The 18,513-nt window shown below is 47.5% G+C and overlaps 2 protein-coding genes and 1 long non-coding RNA gene across 3 annotated transcripts; all 3 read right to left on the minus strand.

Moving 5' to 3' along the window:
• Positions 1-273: 273 nt before the first annotated feature.
• Positions 274-10,088, minus strand: SYNJ2BP (synaptojanin 2 binding protein). Its single transcript, XM_061462638.1, has 4 exons — positions 9,809-10,088; positions 5,374-5,510; positions 3,790-3,885; positions 274-869 (listed from the first exon to the last, which is right to left on the minus strand). The coding sequence occupies exons 1-4, from the start codon at positions 9,879-9,881 to the stop codon at positions 729-731; spliced, it is 447 nt and encodes a 148-aa protein (XP_061318622.1). The 5' UTR covers positions 9,882-10,088; the 3' UTR covers positions 274-728.
• On the minus strand, positions 1,240-3,125 carry LOC133273934 (uncharacterized). The gene is made up of 2 exons (XR_009744961.1): positions 3,057-3,125; positions 1,240-1,642 (listed from the first exon to the last, which is right to left on the minus strand). It is a non-coding gene; the product is annotated as an uncharacterized LOC133273934 (long non-coding RNA).
• A 5,640-nt stretch (positions 10,089-15,728) lies between the features above and the next one.
• On the minus strand, positions 15,729-18,148 carry LOC133274004 (disintegrin and metalloproteinase domain-containing protein 20-like). Its single transcript, XM_061462754.1, has one exon. It carries the CDS (start codon positions 18,099-18,101, stop codon positions 15,921-15,923), a length of 2,181 nt encoding a protein of 726 aa, XP_061318738.1. The 5' UTR covers positions 18,102-18,148; the 3' UTR covers positions 15,729-15,920.
• Between the last annotated feature and the right edge of the window lie 365 nt (positions 18,149-18,513).

The following is an 18,513-nucleotide window of genomic DNA, read 5'->3' on the forward strand; positions in this document are numbered from 1 at the left end:
TGTGCTTCAATTGTCTGCCGGTCTCTCTCCAGTATGCTAGCATTTTGTGGAAAGTTTTCTCTTACAGCTCTGACCCAACAGTGAGAAGTCGATCAGCAGGCTATCTTTTGTCTTCCTAGAACTGGTGGAATACCTCATCAATACAGAACATTGCTGTTAAATCAGCAGCTACACTGATGATTTTAACTGTGAAGCCACACATTGGATTTTGTACATTTCTCCTAAGGTATTCATTTAGCAACAACCAACAAAAATTCAGTGAAAAAGATAATATACCCTCTGTGTTGCTTCTCTTTATTCATGGTTCAGACAGGGTTCATTAGTTTCAAGAAAAATACAGTGGAAACAAGGCAAAGCCTCTAGTAAATGTTTGTGATTTAAAACCACCCCAACCCCCATGCTGTTTAACCAAATCACATCTTAAAACATGATATAGATGAGTGTTTGAAAGTTCATGGTGCAAAATAGAGGGAGATGTCAAAACCTCCTCAGATAGTCAAAAAAACAGCTATCTCACCCTATATGTGAACAGAGTGATCTCCCTTCCCCTTTTCCTCTCTGCTTCCATTCACCCTGCAACAAAATCAATATATAGAGAACATCAGCAGCAGCTTTATGATAGGCAGTGATCCTCTTTGACATCAGTCTGTGATAAGATCGTTGATTCTCTATCTTTAAATTACGTCATAGCTGTGTAAATATGCAGTGATATCCAAAACGTGAACTCTTCACATCCGCTGTCGATACCTCAGCAAGATCCAGACTGCTGCCGCAGCAAGCGCCAGGCCTGGCACAAGAACGGCTGCTAGAGGAAGCCCACCTGATTCTCCATCACCTTGATGACCCACAGGGCCATTCTGTGGCTGCAACTACAAGGAAAGAAAAGTATTTGCGTCAGAGCCCATCACAGGAGAGCACCCACTTTTGTGCCAGGACCAGGTGGTTCTGTGAGGATGTGCATGATGTTTTCCCCACATACCTGTACATTCCACACATGGGAGGGCTAGAATGGCTTTGGATTGACTGAGCTTTACTGCAGGGCTCCCAGTCACTACCAGGCACCTCATGTTTCTCTGCCACTTGGTAAACTAGCACTCTAACAGCTGGAGCTGGGTACATTTAATACAGCAGAAGCAATGACATATATTCCCAGTCATCCCTTGATGCACATCCCACCACACCATTTCCTGATGTCTTTACAAGGAAAAGGACATCACTAATTCTCTGTTTTTTTATTTGTACTTGCCCTGTATGCTAGTCCAGAACACTTACTCCTTTACTAAGGGAGCAGAAAAAGGGCCTCAATGCACCTCTCCCCACCAGCATGCTTCAGGCTTTGTCAGCTTCTGTGCTAGCTCCAAGTTACAACAGTGCATTAAGGATTCCTCTCTTTCTATATCCAAAATGATGCCAGTATATTCAAACTATAGAAGCCCACATTTCATAGAATCATTTAGACTGGAAAAGACTTCAAAGATCATGGAATCCAACTGTTAACCGAGCACTGCCAGGTCCACTGTTAAACCATGTCCCTAAGTGCCCCATCTACCCATCTTTTAATTACCTCCAGGGGTGGTGACTCGACCATTCCCAGGGCAGCCCATTTCAATGCCTGACAACCCTTTTCGGGAAGAAACTTTTTCTAATACCCAATCTAAACCCCCCTGGTGCAACCTGAGGCCATTTCCTCTTGTCCTATTGCTTGTTACTTGGGAGAAAAGACTGACAAACCCCTTTCTCCATCCTCCTTTCAGGAAGTTGTAAAGAGAGATAAGGCTCCCCCTGAGCCTTTTCTTCTCCAGAGCAAACAACCCCTATTCCCCCAGCCACTCCTCATGAGGCTTGTCTCTAGACCAGCTTCACTGCCCTTCTTTGGACATGCTCCAGCACCTTAATGTCTTTCTTGTACTAGTGGGCTGCACACACATCTCGACACTAACCTAAGTGATGACTACTGAAACAATGGGGAGTTCTGCCTCCAGTAAGATTTTGGCCTCTGAAACAAAACTGGAAAACTGGAGAACTTGAGATTTTGCCTTCACAGACAAACCTTTGCCTCTGAGTAAGGAGATGTCTGAGAAAACACATCATACTCCAGCAAAACAAAGACCTGGGGAGTTCTCCAAACTCACCTCTTCCACGATATTGACACAAACAAGTAATGCATGGATGATTACAGCTGTGGTCAACTAGAGAGGCTACAGTTCAAATAAAATGGCAGTCAGGTGAAGTTCCCGATGACTGGGAGAAGGGAAATATAACCCCCATTTTCAAGAAGGGCAAAATGGATGACCCAGGGAATTACAGACCAGTCAGTCTCACCTCCATGCCTGGCAAAATCTTGGAGCAGATTCTCCTGGAAGGCATGCTAAGGCACATGAAAAACTACAAGGTGCTTGGTGACAGCCACCATGGCTTCACTAAGGGGAAATCCTGCCTGACCAATTTGGTGGCCTTCTATGGTGGGGCTACAGAACTGATGGACAGGGGTAGAGCAGTTGATGTCATCTATCTGGACTTGTGCAAAGCGTTCAACACTGTCCCACACAACATCCTTGTCTCTAAATTGGAGAGACATCAACTTGATGGATGGACCACTCAGTGGATAAAGAACTGGCTGGATGGCGGCACGCAAACAGTTGTGGTCAATGGCTCAGTGTCCAGCTGGAGACCAGTAATGAGTGGTGTCCCTCAGGGATCGGTGTTGGGACCGGTCTTGTTCAACATCTTTGTTGGTGACATGGACAGGGATTGAGTGAACCCTCAGCAAGTCTGCCGATGACACCAAGCTGTGTGGTTTGGTTGATACGCTGGAGGGAAGGAATGCCATCCAGAGGGACCTTGACACGCTTGTGAGGTGGGCTGATGCCAACCTCATGAAGTTTAACCATGCCAAGTGCAAGGTCCTGCACCTGGGTTGGAGCAATCCCAGGCACAGCTACAGGTTGGGCAGAGAAGAGATTCAGAGCAGCCCTGTGGAGAAGGATTTGGGGGTGCTGGTCGATTAGAAAATGAACATGAGGTGGCAGCCTGCGCTTGCAGCCCAGAAAACCAACCGTATCCTGGGCTGCATCAAAAGGAGTGTGACCAGCAGGTTGAAGGAGGTGATCCTGCCCCTTTACTCTCTCTCGTGAGACCTCACCTGGAGTATTGTGTGCAGTTCTGGTGTCCTCAACATAAAAAGGACATGGAACTGTTGGAACAAGTCCAGAGAAGGGCCACGAGGATGATCAGGGGACTGGAGCACCTCCCGTATGAAGAGAGGCTGAGGAAGTTGGGGCTGTTCAGCCTGGAGAAGAGAAGGCTGCGTGGAGACCTCATAGCAGCCTTCCAGTATCTGAAGGGGGCCTATAGGGATGCTGGGGAGGGACTCTTCACTAGGGACTAGTGGTAGGACAAGGGGTAACAGGTTAAAACTTAAACAGGGGAAGTTTAGATTGGATATAAGGAGGAAATTCTTTACTGTAAGTGTGGTGAGGCACTGGAATGGGCTGCCCAGAGAGGTTGTGAATGGTCCATCCCTGGCAGTGTTTAAGACCAGGCTGGATGAAGCCTTGGGTGATATGGTTTAGCGTGAGGCGTCCCTGCCCATGGCAGGGGGGTTGGAACTTGATGATCTTAGGGTCCTTTCCAACCCTAACTATTCTATGATTCTATAAAATCCTTGTACGTATAATTCACACTGAGCACCTGGACATATTTTTCTGCTTCATGATATAGAAACCTATCAGTCATAGAAACCAGTCTAAGCTGAGACAGAAATAACCCTAAGAAACAGGTAAAGCTTACCCTGCGCTGAATTTTCAAAGACACATCACAGCCTGCATTCCTGAACAGTTCCACAGCATCCTTGTGCCGCAAATCCTTCAAGTCTCTGCCATTGACCTAGCAAAAAAAGAAAAGGAAAACCAGTTGCTGAAGGGCAAAAAGCAAATTTTTAATGATGCGGGCTAGCACAAGAAGGAGATATAATTCTTCCTTTTTCATAAAATGATGCATTTGGGGCATGATACTATAATCAGCAAGATTCATCCATTCATATTATAGATGTATTTTTATCTGTTGAGAGATTACATGAGAAACCCCAAGCCACAACACAGAAGTACTGAAAATAACTACCTAGAAGCAAAATCAGAATAGAAGATGACAGCTGTGCCAACAGCAAGCTCTTATACTGTTGCTTTACTGGCAATAAATCAAAGGTGTAATTCTGACAGCTAATGAAAATAAAAAAGCAGCTACAGCAAAATTATTATTATGAGTGTCTTTCCCACATTGTTCCTTCTGCTGCTCTCCCTTTGAAACCCTTATGTTTGAAATAGCATGGTAAACATACATTTAAAAGCACAGTGACATAACAGGAAAACAAAAAAAGACTTACATACATTTTGGCAGTCACTTGAAAGTGTTAGCATTTTTCTTTATTTAAAATAATATGGCAATAGGTTTTATAACCTATTTGATTTCATTCACTAACTGATGACATCTATCCTAATTTTATTTTTTCATCCCCACTACCCCTAACTATATCCCCTGAGATCATACCCAGTGCCTCCTTTCTCTTGGTATTTAGACTCCCCAAACACAAGTACATAAATATTAAGCTGTCAAGAAAAGATAGGATAATATTCTCTATTTAACTTAGTATCACTTTCTGGATCAATAACAGGCTCCAACTACTGCAAGGCACTCTGTAGAGGCTAAATGATTACATGTGGAACATAGTAAGTATAAAATAAAATTAAGCAGTATTAAAAGACTATGCATCACACTAGGAGAGACTACATCTTCACCCAATCACTTTGTAAATCATATTGTCTTGTATGATTGCCAACTGTTTGAAGAATGAGCAGGACTGAACCTCAGCCACTTTAAAACATTTTTCTAAAAGGGGAACCAGCCTGTATTATTCCTGATCAGCTGAAATGAAGAGTTTTATGGCCTAGAAGTTTTATAGCCTAAAAATCCCGCTGAGCAAAAGGATCAGTAAAAAAATTGGAATCTTAAGAGATGGAAGACCTTTATTTACATGTGTATCAATGACAATCTGTTGTGAGCAAGAGAAGGTCTGATGGAATCTAAAACTTCCGGGAACCAAGTCAGAGGAAACATAAATGCAGCACCAAGGAGTGAGACAAATCAAGAATGCAGAAGAGATGGGCCCATGTGTAGAGGCACTCATCTCCCTAGTGTTCAAAGTTCTATCCAGACCCCCAAGATAGCTCCTCCACAGAGGAGCATCACCTAACTGTATTCATCAAACCTTCCCTCTCTGTGCACTGCAATAGCAAACCCACATCTCATATCACATCACTGATCATCTCTGATCACAGCACTTCAAGAACACATGGGGCGACAGAAGAAAGGGCTTACCGATAAAATTTTATCTCCTTCTTGTAATCGGCCATCAAGGTAAGCTGCCCCATCCTTTTTGATCCGGCTGACATAGATGCTGCTGTCATTGGAAATGTACTGCTGATCTGTCCCACCAACAATGTTGAAGCCCAGCCCTAAGGTAAGCCAAAGAGAAAGCTGATGAGAAAAAGCTCAAAGCTTCAGACATTCTTGCTCTTGTTGGAGACTGCACCCTCCCAGTTGTCCTTTTCTCTCCACCATACTAAAACTCACAGCACACAAATCTGCATCATCCTTGCCAGCCATCACTGTCCAGAAAAGTTATTTTCATGAAGCTTATCTTGAAAGTAGAAAAGAGACCCTGAATGCTTGAGGGCCCAGATGCTTCATTCCATAAAGCACCAATGAGCCATTTTGAGATGGGTGTTGGAGAATACTGAGGGACACGCCATTGTTTCTGAGATGCTGATTCAGCCCTCAGCAGGAATATACCTCTTCAGCACAACAGGAAATGAAAAGAATGAATTCGACATTTCACAGGAGGCTATGGTAAATTATTACCTTTGAGCAACAAGAAATCATGCCTGACAAGCATGTCATGAGCTGGAAAACAGAGTTAGGAAAGGCAAGGAGCATTAGATCCTGTCTACAGATAAGGAAGCAGGCAAGCAGAGCTGCGCTACCAGCTTGAGGTCACTGAGAGCTCAGAAAGATCCCCTTCCACATCTCAGGAGCTGGGACTGGCATCCTTCATCTCCGTGAATAAGATTAGCTTAGATGCACTACTTCACATTGTATATAATCACTTTTTTCTGTTTCAGGGATTCAAAACATGAAAGGAAATAAAGACAAAGTTCTCAGATTTAAAGCAAAAGAAAGAATACGCACACATTAAACAGAACTGATGTCCACATTTCTGTTATGTTTCATATTGTTCTTTAAAGTAAGCCTTGATTACAGATTTCTAACTGGAACCAGCTGCTGGATTAAAGTGCAGTTAAGATTAAGACTTCTTGTTTCATCAAAATTGAGAAGAATAAATTGAATTAAAATTGAAAAACCACAGGGAATGAGAGCACATTACCCACTTTTCATGCAGCTAAGTCTCTCAGTAAATAATTATATATGACAAGGGATGGGAAAGATTCCCTAAGAAGAGGCTTGCAATGAAGAAAGAAAAGACAAAAAAAATTCACCAAAACAAATATACAATCAAAGTAAATGGGGGACGGGGAGAGGGAACCCTCTTTTTTCTGATATAAACCAGTCATCCAAAACCTCTTGTCAAGAACAGCTGAAGGTGAATTCTCCCTATGTTCAGCCAAGTTGATTGATTTATTTTCTCTTTCTTTTTTACTTTCTCTCAAAGTTGGGACTTGAAACTCGGAGGAGAGTTGCAAATAAAAGTAAAACCACCTGGTGCCTTGCTGGGAAGCAGCACTTTAAATCAGTCATAAGAGATCAAAGGATGTACTAGATGAGTCATGCTATTTTAAGCATGCATCTAAAGCTGGGAAGTAAAGAAATATTAGCAGCAATATTGCCACACCTCCCCCTCTCTCCCCCACCTCCTTCCTGGAAGCTTCAAATAAGGAAGAAAATAGAAGAGGCAGCAGACTGAAGAAACACTGACATTTCAGGTAGATATTAACTATTCCAAGAAGGGACAGCTGTGCACAATAATACACCCTTGGGTGGGAATTAAAAAATAAATCTTAAAATCCACAAACATAAAATTATTTGCCATAAAACCAATAATCTGGGAAGAGGGGGAAATCAATACTGCAGAAAGTATGCAGTTTAATCAACACTTATGAAAAAGCCAGAAAGAAGGAAACAGTTTTAGAATACATTCTCTCTTGCATATATTAAAAAAACCCATATATATACACATATGAATTACAGAATCATAGAAGGGTTTCGGTGGGAAAAGACCTTAAGATCATTTAGTTCCAACCCCCCTGCCATAGGCAGGGACACCTCACACTCAACCATGTCACCCAAGGCTCTGTCCAACCTGGACTTAACACCGCCAGGGATGGAGCATTCACAACTTCCCTGGGCAACCTGTGCCAGTGCCTCACCACCCTCACAGTAAAGAACTTCTTCCTAATACCTAACCTGAACTTCTCCTGTTTATATTTAAACCCACTGCCCCTTGAAAACATATATATATTGCAAGTTTTCACCCACAGTTGGATAAATAATTAAAAGTCACAGCATTGATCAGAAGAGGCACCCTGAGATAGAAGTAGATCTTCATGACAAAAAGAAGCAGCAGCTCATGCTAGACTAAGTTAAGTATTCACAGGGCTTGTTCACTGTGTATTTCCTTTCCAGCACTTAAACTTCCAGTCTGGCTAAAAATATCTCCCCTTGAGTGCTCTGCTCTCCCCTAAAAATATAATTCCTTGAGTGCTCTGCTATTCTTCTCCTTCCAGTTCATGCACCTATAAAAGCAATATAGCAGAACTAGGAGAAAAGCAGCAAGAGGAAGAAAAGAGCACACAGTGCTAAATCCCTACAAGGGATTTAAATGCTTACAAGGGGCCAGAAGTGAAACAGCAGAGTTTTTAAAAGCAGGCTCTGGGCCAAACTGACCCTCCCTGAGGCTACAGACCTCCCTATGCCTCATTTAAACCCCTTAAACTTAAAAAAAATCCCTCAAAAACAGAAATTTACAAAATTATGATTGGCAGGATTAGGGAACAAGATTACAAATTGAACCAATGAAGTTACTTAGTTTTCCATAAAACCAGAGTTTTCTGCCTAGTTTCAGCCTAGTACTTCAGAAAAAGTCTGAAACAGTGAAGAGACATGCACACATTGCCTTGCCATTGTACATACATTCACCTCCTCAGCAAACTTTTGCCAGGGATATTTAGTATCAGACCTATTCTGAAAAACTGTAGTCAAAACTCCAATTAGAGAGATTCTGGGATTACGCTGTACTTTACAACCAACAGCGCTGTGTTTCTTCACAGAAAGGAGATATAGCTCACACAGTAGAAGTATCAAGGTTTTAAGGGGCTGTAGGACCTTCAAATCAAGTAACATAGCTAGAAACCTAACTAAAAAGACACAGCCCATCTTAATGATGGGACAAATGGTACTCCTGGTAATAAGATTTCAATTGCTATGGCTGCATTCAAGACTTCTCAAACCATGACCCTTCAACACTTTTCAACTAGCTCAAAATTTTAGGCTCCAAAATGTATGGAAACAGCTTTCCCATCACAACCAGCTTCATTTAGCATAGAATTTTCATTGACAAGCATAGCTTCAATGGCTTGAGCTCAAGGTTGTGCAGGCAGTGCTACGCAGCCTTCAGACAGGTGCCTACTGCCGTGAGCAGAGAAGGCAGAGGGCTGCCCGCCAGGCTCACCCTTTGGGTGTTATTGCTGGCACGGGGGCCAGGACCGATCCCAGCCCTGCACAGAACTACCTGCACTCCCGAGAGAGGAAAATGGCACATACACCAACAATGTGGGTGCTGCAGGTCCCCGGGAGACCCGCAGAGCCAAGGCCAGCCAGCAGCCGCGCCCAGGAGTGGTGCAGACAGTAGCGCTGCCACATTTTCTCTCATGCTCATTTTAATTAAGCAGGCCTCACGCACCGATGTGCAGCTCTAGCTCCAAAACCTCGCTGGAGCCTGCGGTTCTTTGGAGCCAGGTTTTTGCTCCGGAGCTGTACACTTGGTGCTAACTTGTTGCACTTTTGGAAATGCCATTCGAATGGCATCATAAATCCTGTGAAAATACAAGCGTGGACAGGCTCCTCCAGGCTTCCGTGAGAGCACACGCTGCTGTGACAGGAAAAGCAAAGCCAAAAACATGCCCCACACACTGCCCTATCCCCTCTCCCTTCCAGCCTGCACTCCTCTCACTCAGTGCCCTGAAGCCCTCCTTAATGCTACCCCAAACCCCACAACGCTGAAAGCATAGGGTATGATCACTTTCACTCATGCTTTTCAAAACGCCCCCTTATTTCGGGTGTCCACAAGGCTGAGCGCCTGCCACCTCACTTGAGAGCAACAGGAGCTGCCCCGGAGATGGCAGGTCCCGGGAAACCCAGCCGTGAGCTGCTCCTCCGCAGACACCGCTCGCAGAAGACAAAAGCCTGCCCCAGCCAGCTCTCTTTACGCACGTCACGGCTCTCCCCGCAGCGGTGTTTCCGCCACGGGCCGTTTCCACGGGCACGCAGCGGCAGGAGAGGCCGCAGGGACCGGGACCGTCCGGGCTGCCGCGCTGGTGCCGGAGAACGGGCACTGTGCGCACCGCCGGGACCCTCCGGCCACCGCCGTTCCAACGGGGCTAATGCTCCCCCAGCCCCACTGCCGCCGCGCTCTCAAAGCGGCCTCCCCGCCCCGCCGGGGGCTGCGCAGGCCTCGGCGCGGCTGATCCGGCCCGGGCGTTGCCGAGGCCCCGGCGAGGGGCAGCTGCCCCCGGCTTACCGGAGGATCTGCGGGTGAGGTTGATGATCTCCTCGGAGAAGCCGCCGCCCTCGCCCGCCACGCTGCCGTTCATGCTGCGGCCTGAAGGTGAAGTCGGCTCCTGGGGCGGCCGCTTTCGTTTCCTCGGCCGCCGCCGGAGGGCCACGCCGCGGAGCGCTGGGAGTTGTAGTCCGCAGCCGGCCGTGCCGCCCGCTGACGGAATCCTACTGCCAGCCAGCGCCCGGCTCGCTGCGGGCACGCGGCGCGGAACCCCGGGGCTCAGCACCCGCCTCTGCCCACGGGGCCCGGCCCTCCGAACCAGCCGGGCTGCCGCGGCGGCTGCGCCATCGGGAGCGGTGCCGGGTGCGCGCCCGGAGAGAGGCACATCCTGAGGGCGGAGGGCCCGGGATGGCCTGTGGAACGGGGCTTCTCCTTCCAGAGCCCGTGATGGGTCTCCCGGCAGAGGCGGGAGAGGGCCGTGCCCTGGGGAGCCCTCCCTGCCTACCGGGGAGCACGGCACGGCGACTTCCTGCCCCATACATCACTTTTGCCCGGCACCGCTTTGCTCCCCACACCAGGGTGGGCTGCTTGCACAGGTTAAGGAGCAGGAGAGATGTGCCCTGCTCCCAGACCTCTTAACTGGCCACGCAGCAAACAGAATCATAGAATCAAATAGGTTGGAAAGACCACCAAGATCACCAAGTCCAACCTTTACCTCACCACTGCCAAGTGCACCACTAAACCGTGCCACTAAGAGCTTTATCTACATGTTTCTTGAACATTTCCATAGATGGTTATTCCACTACATCAGATCAGACAGTTACAGGCAGAAGCAAAAGCCCAATGCAGACAGGTATCATGGACAGCATCTATGCCAACTCCTAGTTATCCTGCAGTGCAATGCAGTAGTAGCCCTGTATTCAGAACCACAAATAGCACTTGAACTGCTGTACTGACCACCAATGCTGGAAACAATACATACTTAACTATGTCTTGCAGAAGGTGCTCACTTTGAGGATTTGGGAAATTTCCTCAAAACTCTACAGAACAGGGAGTTACCTACATATAAATGGCAAAGTAGTTCAACTTTAACAGAGGAACCACTTTAACCAGAGGCTCCTTAAACCAGGACTCCTGTATCTCAGGGAATTCTTAGGAAAAAGATAGCAAGGCAAAACTTACCCTGTTTTTTTCCTTATTAAACTTTATCCTCCTCTATTTCAGCATAAGCTGCAAGCGTAGCAATACAGACAATGACAACAGGAAGCAATGAAGAGGGCCTGGTGCAGTTTAATCACCTAACTGCTTGGTGCTATTAGGACAGCCACATCTACACAGGAACTTTTCTGATGAAAATGAGGACCAGGTGCTCTGATCGTCAGTGTAACCCTAGCAGTTTGTTTGTTCTAGATTGTAGAGCGGATAAACAAATATTTTTTGACTGCATTCATTCCAAGATTCTTTGCACTTATGGACTCCTGAATTTAACAGGGAGAGACAGCCTGGGTGCTATGGTGAAATCAGATACAACAATATTTCAATGGGAAAAACTTAGGGAGGGAACTCGCACATTTTATACAACACACGCTAGGTTTGTTGGGACTCATGCTCATCTTGCTCACATGGCCCTAAGCAGAAAAAGCAACAAAATGCACAGAAATACTTCTGTCCAGAGCTTGCTGAAAGCCTCCTCCCATTTAAGTCCTGTTTTTTTAGATCAGTCATTAAACAGAGAGAAAAATGTAAATTGTGGCGTTTTATTGCTTTGTCTCTTTCAAAACTGCATTTGCAAGTAAGCTTTTATAAGCTAAACTGTGCTTTTATTTACATCTTTGTCTCTTCAGTATGCAGGTCTGTAAATAAGAACTCTCTCTTAAATGTTTCTCTGATCTCAGCATAGACCTGTGCTCAGCAATTTATGGTATACTATCAATGAGCAAGAGCAGGCCATCAAGGTGGCAGCTTCAGACTTCAACCACTGATGTTTATGTATTTAAAAAGCAAAATAAAATAAGTCTGCCAGTCTTTACTAGTTGTGCATTGCTACAGTTGGAAGGTGCTGGCTGTAGTGCTTGGAGTACTTTTTACTTTCTCCATCTTTCCCCTCATCTGCATCCCCCTTGTTTGTCACCTTGCTTTCAACATTGTTAGTTTGACGGTTAGTTTTTGGAGGAACAACCACCACCCCACCCAAAAAAAAAACAAAAAGTCTCTGGTTATAAGGAATACATCTGGGGAGTGAGTCAAGGGACAGTTATCCTGTCTTTTGAATAAACACAGGATTAAGTTTTGTTCATCTAATGGAAGCCATCCACATTGTTTCAGGACAATAAGGGTAGCCTGATGAAGAAAGAATGTGTTACCTCATTTCCCCAGACAATATAGATAACAATTTAAAGACTCATTCCCTTTAGACAGAAAGCCATGAAGAACTGTAAATCACATCCTTTGTATTTAGTATCCAGTCATAATGTAACCAGCCCTTTTTGGATGCAGAACAGAATCATAGAATCATAGACTAGTTAAGGTTGGAAAGGACCTTAAGATCATCAAGTTCCAACCCCCCTGCCATGGGCAGGTACACCTCACGCTAAACCATATCACCCAAGGCTTCATCCAGCCTGGTCTTAAACACTGCCAGGGATGGACCATTCACAACCTCTCTGGGCAGCCCATTCCAGTGCCTCACCACACTTACAGTAAAGAATTTCCTCCTTATATCCAATCTAAACTTCCCCTGTTTAAGTTTTAACCTGTTACCCCTTGTCCTACCACTAGTCCCTAGTGAAGAGTCCCTCCCCAGCATCCCTATAGGCCCCCTTCAGATACTGGAAGGCTGCTATGAGGTCTCCACGCAGCCTTCTCTTCTCCAGGCTGAACAGCCCCAACTTCCTCAGCCTCTCTTCATACGGGAGGTGCTCCAGTTCCCTGATCATCCTCATGGCCCTCCTCTGGACTTGTTCCAACAGTTCCATGTCCTTTTTATGTTGAGGACACCAGAACTGCACACAATACTCCAAGTGAGGTCTCACAAGAAAGAGTAAACGGGCAGGATCACCTCCTTCAACCTGCTGGTCACACTCCTTTTGATGCAGCCCAGGATACGGTTGGTTTTCTGGGCTGCAAGCGCACACTGAAGCCGGCCCATGTTCATTTTCTAATCGACCAGCACCCCCAAATCCTTCTCCACAGGGCTGCTCTGAATCTCTCCTCTGCCCAACCTGTAGCTGTGCCTGGGATTGCTCCAACCCAGGTGTAGGACCTTGCACTTGGCATGGTTAAACTTCATAAGGTTGGCATCAGCCCACCTCACAAGCATGTCAAGGTCCCTCTGGATGACATTCCTTCCCTCCAGCATATCAACCGAACCACACAGCTTGGTGTCATCAGCAAACTTTCTGAGGGTGCACTGAATCCCTGTCCATGTCACCAACAATGATGTTGAACAAGACCGGCTCCAACACCGATCTCTGAGGACACCACTCGTTACTGGTCTCCAGCTGGACACTGAGCCATTGACCACAACTCTTTGCCTGCGGCCATCCAGCCAGTTCTTTATCCACCGAGTGGTCCATCCATCAAGTTGATGTCTCTTCAATTCAGAGACAAGGATGTTGTGTGGGACAGTGTTGAACGCTTTGCACAAGTCCAGATAGATGACATCAACTGCTCTACCCCTGTCCATCAGTTCTGTAGCCCCAACATAGAAGGCCATCAAATTGGTCAGGCAGGATTTCCCCTTGCTGGCTGTCACCAAGCACCTTGTAGTTTTTCATGTGCCTTAGCATCCCTTCCAGGAGAATCTGCTCCAAGATTTTGCCAGGCATGGAGGTGAGACTGACTGGTCTGTAATTCCCCGGGTCATCCATTTTCCCCTTCTTGAAAATGGGGGTTATATTTCCCTTTTCCCAGTCATCGAGAACATCACCTGACTGACGTGATTTTTCAATTATGATGGACAGTGGCTTAGCAACGTCATTTGCCAGCTCCTTCAGGACCCATGGATGGATTTCATCAGGTGCCATAGACTTGTGCACATTCAGGTTCTTAAGATGGTCTCAAACCAGATCCTCCCCAACAGTGGGCCTAGGGTCTTCATTATCACAGTCCCTATGTCTGCCTTCCAAGACCTGAGTGGTGTGGTCAGAGCCTTTGCCAGTGAAGACCGAGGCAAAGAAGTCATTCAGAACCTCAGCTTTCTCCAAATTCAGGGTAGCTAATTCTCCTGATAGCTTCCGGAGAGGGCCCATGTTATCCCTAGTCCGTCAACATCCCTGTATTCTTCCCAGGCTGCCTGTCCCTGTTTACCCCTTTTATAAGCCTCTTTTTTCTTTTGAATTTTGCTCAGCAGCTCCTTATGCATCTAAGGAGGTCTCCTGGCCCTCCTGCTGCAGTTCCTTCTAGTTGGGATGCAACACTCCTGAGCTTGTAGCAGGTTATGCTCGAATATCAACCAAAAGTCTTGGGCACCCTGCCCTCTAGGGCTATATCCCATGCAACCTTACAAAGCAGGTCCCTGAAGAGGCCAAAGTCTGCTCTCTTGAAGCCCAGCGCAGTGAGTTATAACTAAGGTATAACACAAACCACTGCTGCTGCCACCCATAATAATAACGATAAGGGAAATAACAAGGAAAGAGAATTCAACCGCTCATCACCCGCCGACCGATACTCAGCCTGACCTGAGCAGTGATCTAGCCCATCCGGGTAACCGCCCCCAGTTTATATAGTGGGCATGACGTGCTGTGGTATGAAATACTCGTTTGGGTCAGGTGCCCTGTCTCTGCTTCCTCCCGGCTTCCCCTCCTCCCTGGCAGAGCATGAGACTCAGAAAGGCCTTGGTCAGAGTAAACATTACTGAGCAGCAACTAAAAACATCGGTGTTATCAGCGGTGTTCTCGGGCTGAAAGTCAAAAACACAGCACTGCACCAACTACTAAGACGGAGAAAAATGACTGCTACTGCTGAACCCAGGACAACTATGACCCATTGATTTTTCCTGGCAGCACCAGTAGTGATCTTCTTTACCAGTGCATCAGCTGGTTGTTCATGTTGCAAGTGTGTTTCCTTGTTAGCCCCCTGCAGAACTGCAAAGCGGCTCTGGGTGGGGACATCAGATTAGGAGGAAGCCCCTTGCTTTTAATTGTCCTCTTCCTCTTTTTTGGGGGTCGTTTTTTTCTTTGCTGTTTGTTTCTTTGTTTTGTTTTGGTTCTTTTGTTACTATTTCCCAGCTTCTTGGGTTAACGGCCTCCTTCTTTCCTCCGTGAGCTACAGGGGCCGCTCGAGGCCCCTGCACAGTTTGGGCCTGGAGCAAGCTGCCCTGCTTCCTCTCAGCTTCCCTGACATCTCGCTGTCTATTGACAGCCTCCTGCAGCTCAGCCCCTGCTGCAGGAGGACCTCCACCAGGGAGCACCGAGTGCAGCCCTGCCCATTGTGCACCCTCCCCTCACCAGACCAGTGCAGGCACTCTCCTCTCTACACCCCGAGCTCTGCACCGCAGCCTCCCCTCTCACTCATCGGCTCTGTCTGGGTGCCTCCGCTGGCACCGCCGGGGCAGCCAGAGGAGAGCTCCCGGGCCGGGCCCTGCTCACACGCCGAGTGCTCACCATCCCGCCCGCCAGAACCGCCCCGACCCGCCCTGTTCGCCGCGCTCCCTGGGGCAGGTTTTTAACCAATCAGGGCTGGTGCCGCTGCTCCTGGCTCCGCCCCCTGTGAGTCAGCTGCTCGCTCTCGTCAGCTGAGCTGCCGGCTCTGAGCAGGTCCTGTCGAGGACTTGAGGCTCCCTCGGTGGCTCTCGCGGCTGTGAGCTGAGGCTCCTGGACGCTGATCTCCCCCCGCTCCGGTGTTGAAGGCGCCCTCTCTCGAGCCGCTCACCTCAGTAATACAAATAAATATAAGTACTATAAAAAATAAACAAGGACAACATTTACTCTGCATTTAATGATGTCACATGAGATTAAAACTGCTCAGAATGTGTTGAATTATTTTGATGAATTATCAGCTGGCTCTGCTCAAGGGAGATTCCCCAAGAACATCCAAAGCTACTGCTTGTTGGTCTTCAGGAAGTGCTTTTTTGGTGGATTTTGACTCGCCAGCAGGTGTTCTCCTTTAGGAGCAGCTGTATTTGAAATAACTTCTATCTTCTTCTGTGTAATTGGGCTCTTTTCCTCCTAAGCCATGGCACTATTTGCTGTCGATAAATTATAATAAGGGTTACTGCAGCAATAAGGTAAAAAAGAGTACTAAATAGTATTACTCCTCTTCTTGCTCTCCGAAGGAGCCCCCTGACTGGAGGAGGTCCACTGTCAACACTACCTCCATATCCTTTCAATTTGCAATACGGAGGAGCCCAGCCATACCTGCAGTGGCAGTTCTTATGATTGTTACATACTCCTCTGTCATGACACTTTGTCATGTTACAGTTGTAGTTCAGCAGTGATACGCTGGCACATGTCCTGTTGATACAAAGCATATCACGACCACATGGCGCGCCATCTTCCACAGCTCCCACATCATCTACTGGTATCCCTACATGGTAGTCAAGACCCCAACACTTTTTATGTCCAATAGGGGTTTGGACTAGCGTTACGTGGTCCGGCAAGAAAGGCAATTCGTTTAGGTTTTCACACTGGATCCTACCACATAAGATATTCTCAATACTGCATTTTGTAAAATGGGCACTGTCACGAATCCCACAGTTCCCAAACCGGTCACCTTGAGTATTCACTGCTTTGAAGCAATCTAATGAAGCAGCTCTGGCCTGTTTGCCAAAGAGACGCTGGCACTGTTTGTGGTGGGTAGAACATTTTCCTCGATAACAATAAGCCCCGTCTTCACAAGGGGCTCCATCTTGTATGTACGAATCTTGTGGGCACTGAGGGGAAGTCCCATTGCAATACTCTGGCAGGTCACAGACACCAGTACTTGCTCTGCAGACCTTTCCTGCTGGAAGGAAATGACATCTCTTGCAGCATTTTCCAGAAGCACAGACTGAATTTGCCGTAAACGTACAATTTGGGTGACAACAAGGATCCTTTCTGCAGTTTGATTCTGAGCCACAGTCACACTGCTCTCCGTTTTCTACTATTTTATTCCCACAGTATTGACGCTTCATGGCGTAGAAAGTACCGGGCGCTGGTGGTTGACGAATGCAGTTGGAACCACGTGCAACAAGGTCAAAGTAGTCTTTGTAACTGCAGTCACTGAATGCATCTGTGTCAACATCAGTTTCGTACATAACGCATCTCTTTCGCCTGCATTTACAGCCCGGTTTATCATGGTGCATCCCAAGATTATGGCCCAGCTCGTGGACAAATGTGATAACAAATGAGGACAACTTCCTATTACTGAAGGAATCAACGGCTGCTGACCACTGGTTATTACATATGGACCCTAGGTACGCCAATCCCAGGCTCTTTCCAAAGCCCTGAAATACAAATAAGTGAGCAACATCATGACGCATCCGTGGAGACAGGTCTGACCTTCGCCATTTGTTAAAGGCATAAAGTACATGACCAATAGAGTTAGTAATGTTTATAGGATTGCTTTTGGTCCAGATCTCCAATCCCACAAGAAACAGTCGAACAGAAAGCTGTTTGTACAGAGAGTCCCCAGTGTTGATGACTTCTAGGACTTGCCTCAAGACCTGGGATTCATTCCTGCCTGACCTCACAAACCATGCATTGTCCACCACCACTGCTATCTTCACGTACCTGACGTGTGTCCACCATCCCTCCAACGCCTCTTCGTCCGCCTGCACTGCCTGGGGCTCCTTGAGCCAGGGCAGCAAAGCCTCTTGGTGCTGCAGCTCCTGCGGGGTCAACCCGCAGGTGGGACCCACGGGGTTGCTGGCCTCCATGCAGTAGAGGATGTGCCGGAAGGCCGGATCGTCGGGGATGGGCTCAATCTCATAGATGTCATCCTCAACCCAAAGCATGCCATGGAGACCCCTGCCGCAGTTGCTGAGCGCCACCATGGAGCCAGGGCTCCCCTGCACCTCTCCCTGGTAGAAGCAGTTGTCATGAACGAAGGGGTGCTCCTCCCAGCGTGTCCCATCCTTGCCGTAGGTGACCAGGGTGAAGGGGTGGGAAATCAGCCCTCGCCTGGGCCACAGGCGCAGCACCCAGGGCCGCCCAGCCACCTCCAGCCAGTAAGAGACAGCCAGGGGTTTGGTGTCAGCCCGAGCACTCAACTGCCGCGGCACCGTCATCCACATGGAGGTGACACGCAGACCCCCGGGCAGGTCCCCTGGGGCCGGAGGGAACCCCACCAGGCCCAGCAGCATCAGCAGCCTCAGCAGCAACGGCAGTGCCTCCATGGCTGCTGCCCGGCACTGCCCCACACCCTGCTTTGTGAGGGTATGGAACCTAGAACCACGCCCAGGTAACCACCCCGAGGCCTCCAACGGCTCCTCGGCAGAGAGGAGCAGTATCATCGTCACAGCTCACTTTGCCTTCTCCCTGTGCAAATCTTTGCCTCCTCCCTGTGCAAACGTACCCCCAGGCAGCAGGGTGCCATCTCATTAGCTTGAGACATCCATCCCCTCCTCTTTGAGCAAGTACAGAGGTTCTTGTGGGGAGGAAGACCAGAGATCTTGGTCAGACCTGATCTCTGCTCAGACCCATTAGTTGGTTAGCCTGCCACAAGCACGTTCACAGCTTTTGTAATCTTAAATTTCAAATTAATGGATGTTTCTCCTTTCTGAGCAAATATAGCAAGGAGGGGCCCCA

The sequence above is a fragment of the Pezoporus flaviventris genome, unplaced genomic scaffold (assembly GCF_033815535.1).
Source record: "Pezoporus flaviventris isolate CSIRO_AGI_PZ_B2104156 unplaced genomic scaffold, CSIRO_AGI_Pfla_v1 ptg000035l, whole genome shotgun sequence".
NCBI lineage: Eukaryota > Metazoa > Chordata > Aves > Psittaciformes > Psittacidae > Pezoporus > Pezoporus flaviventris.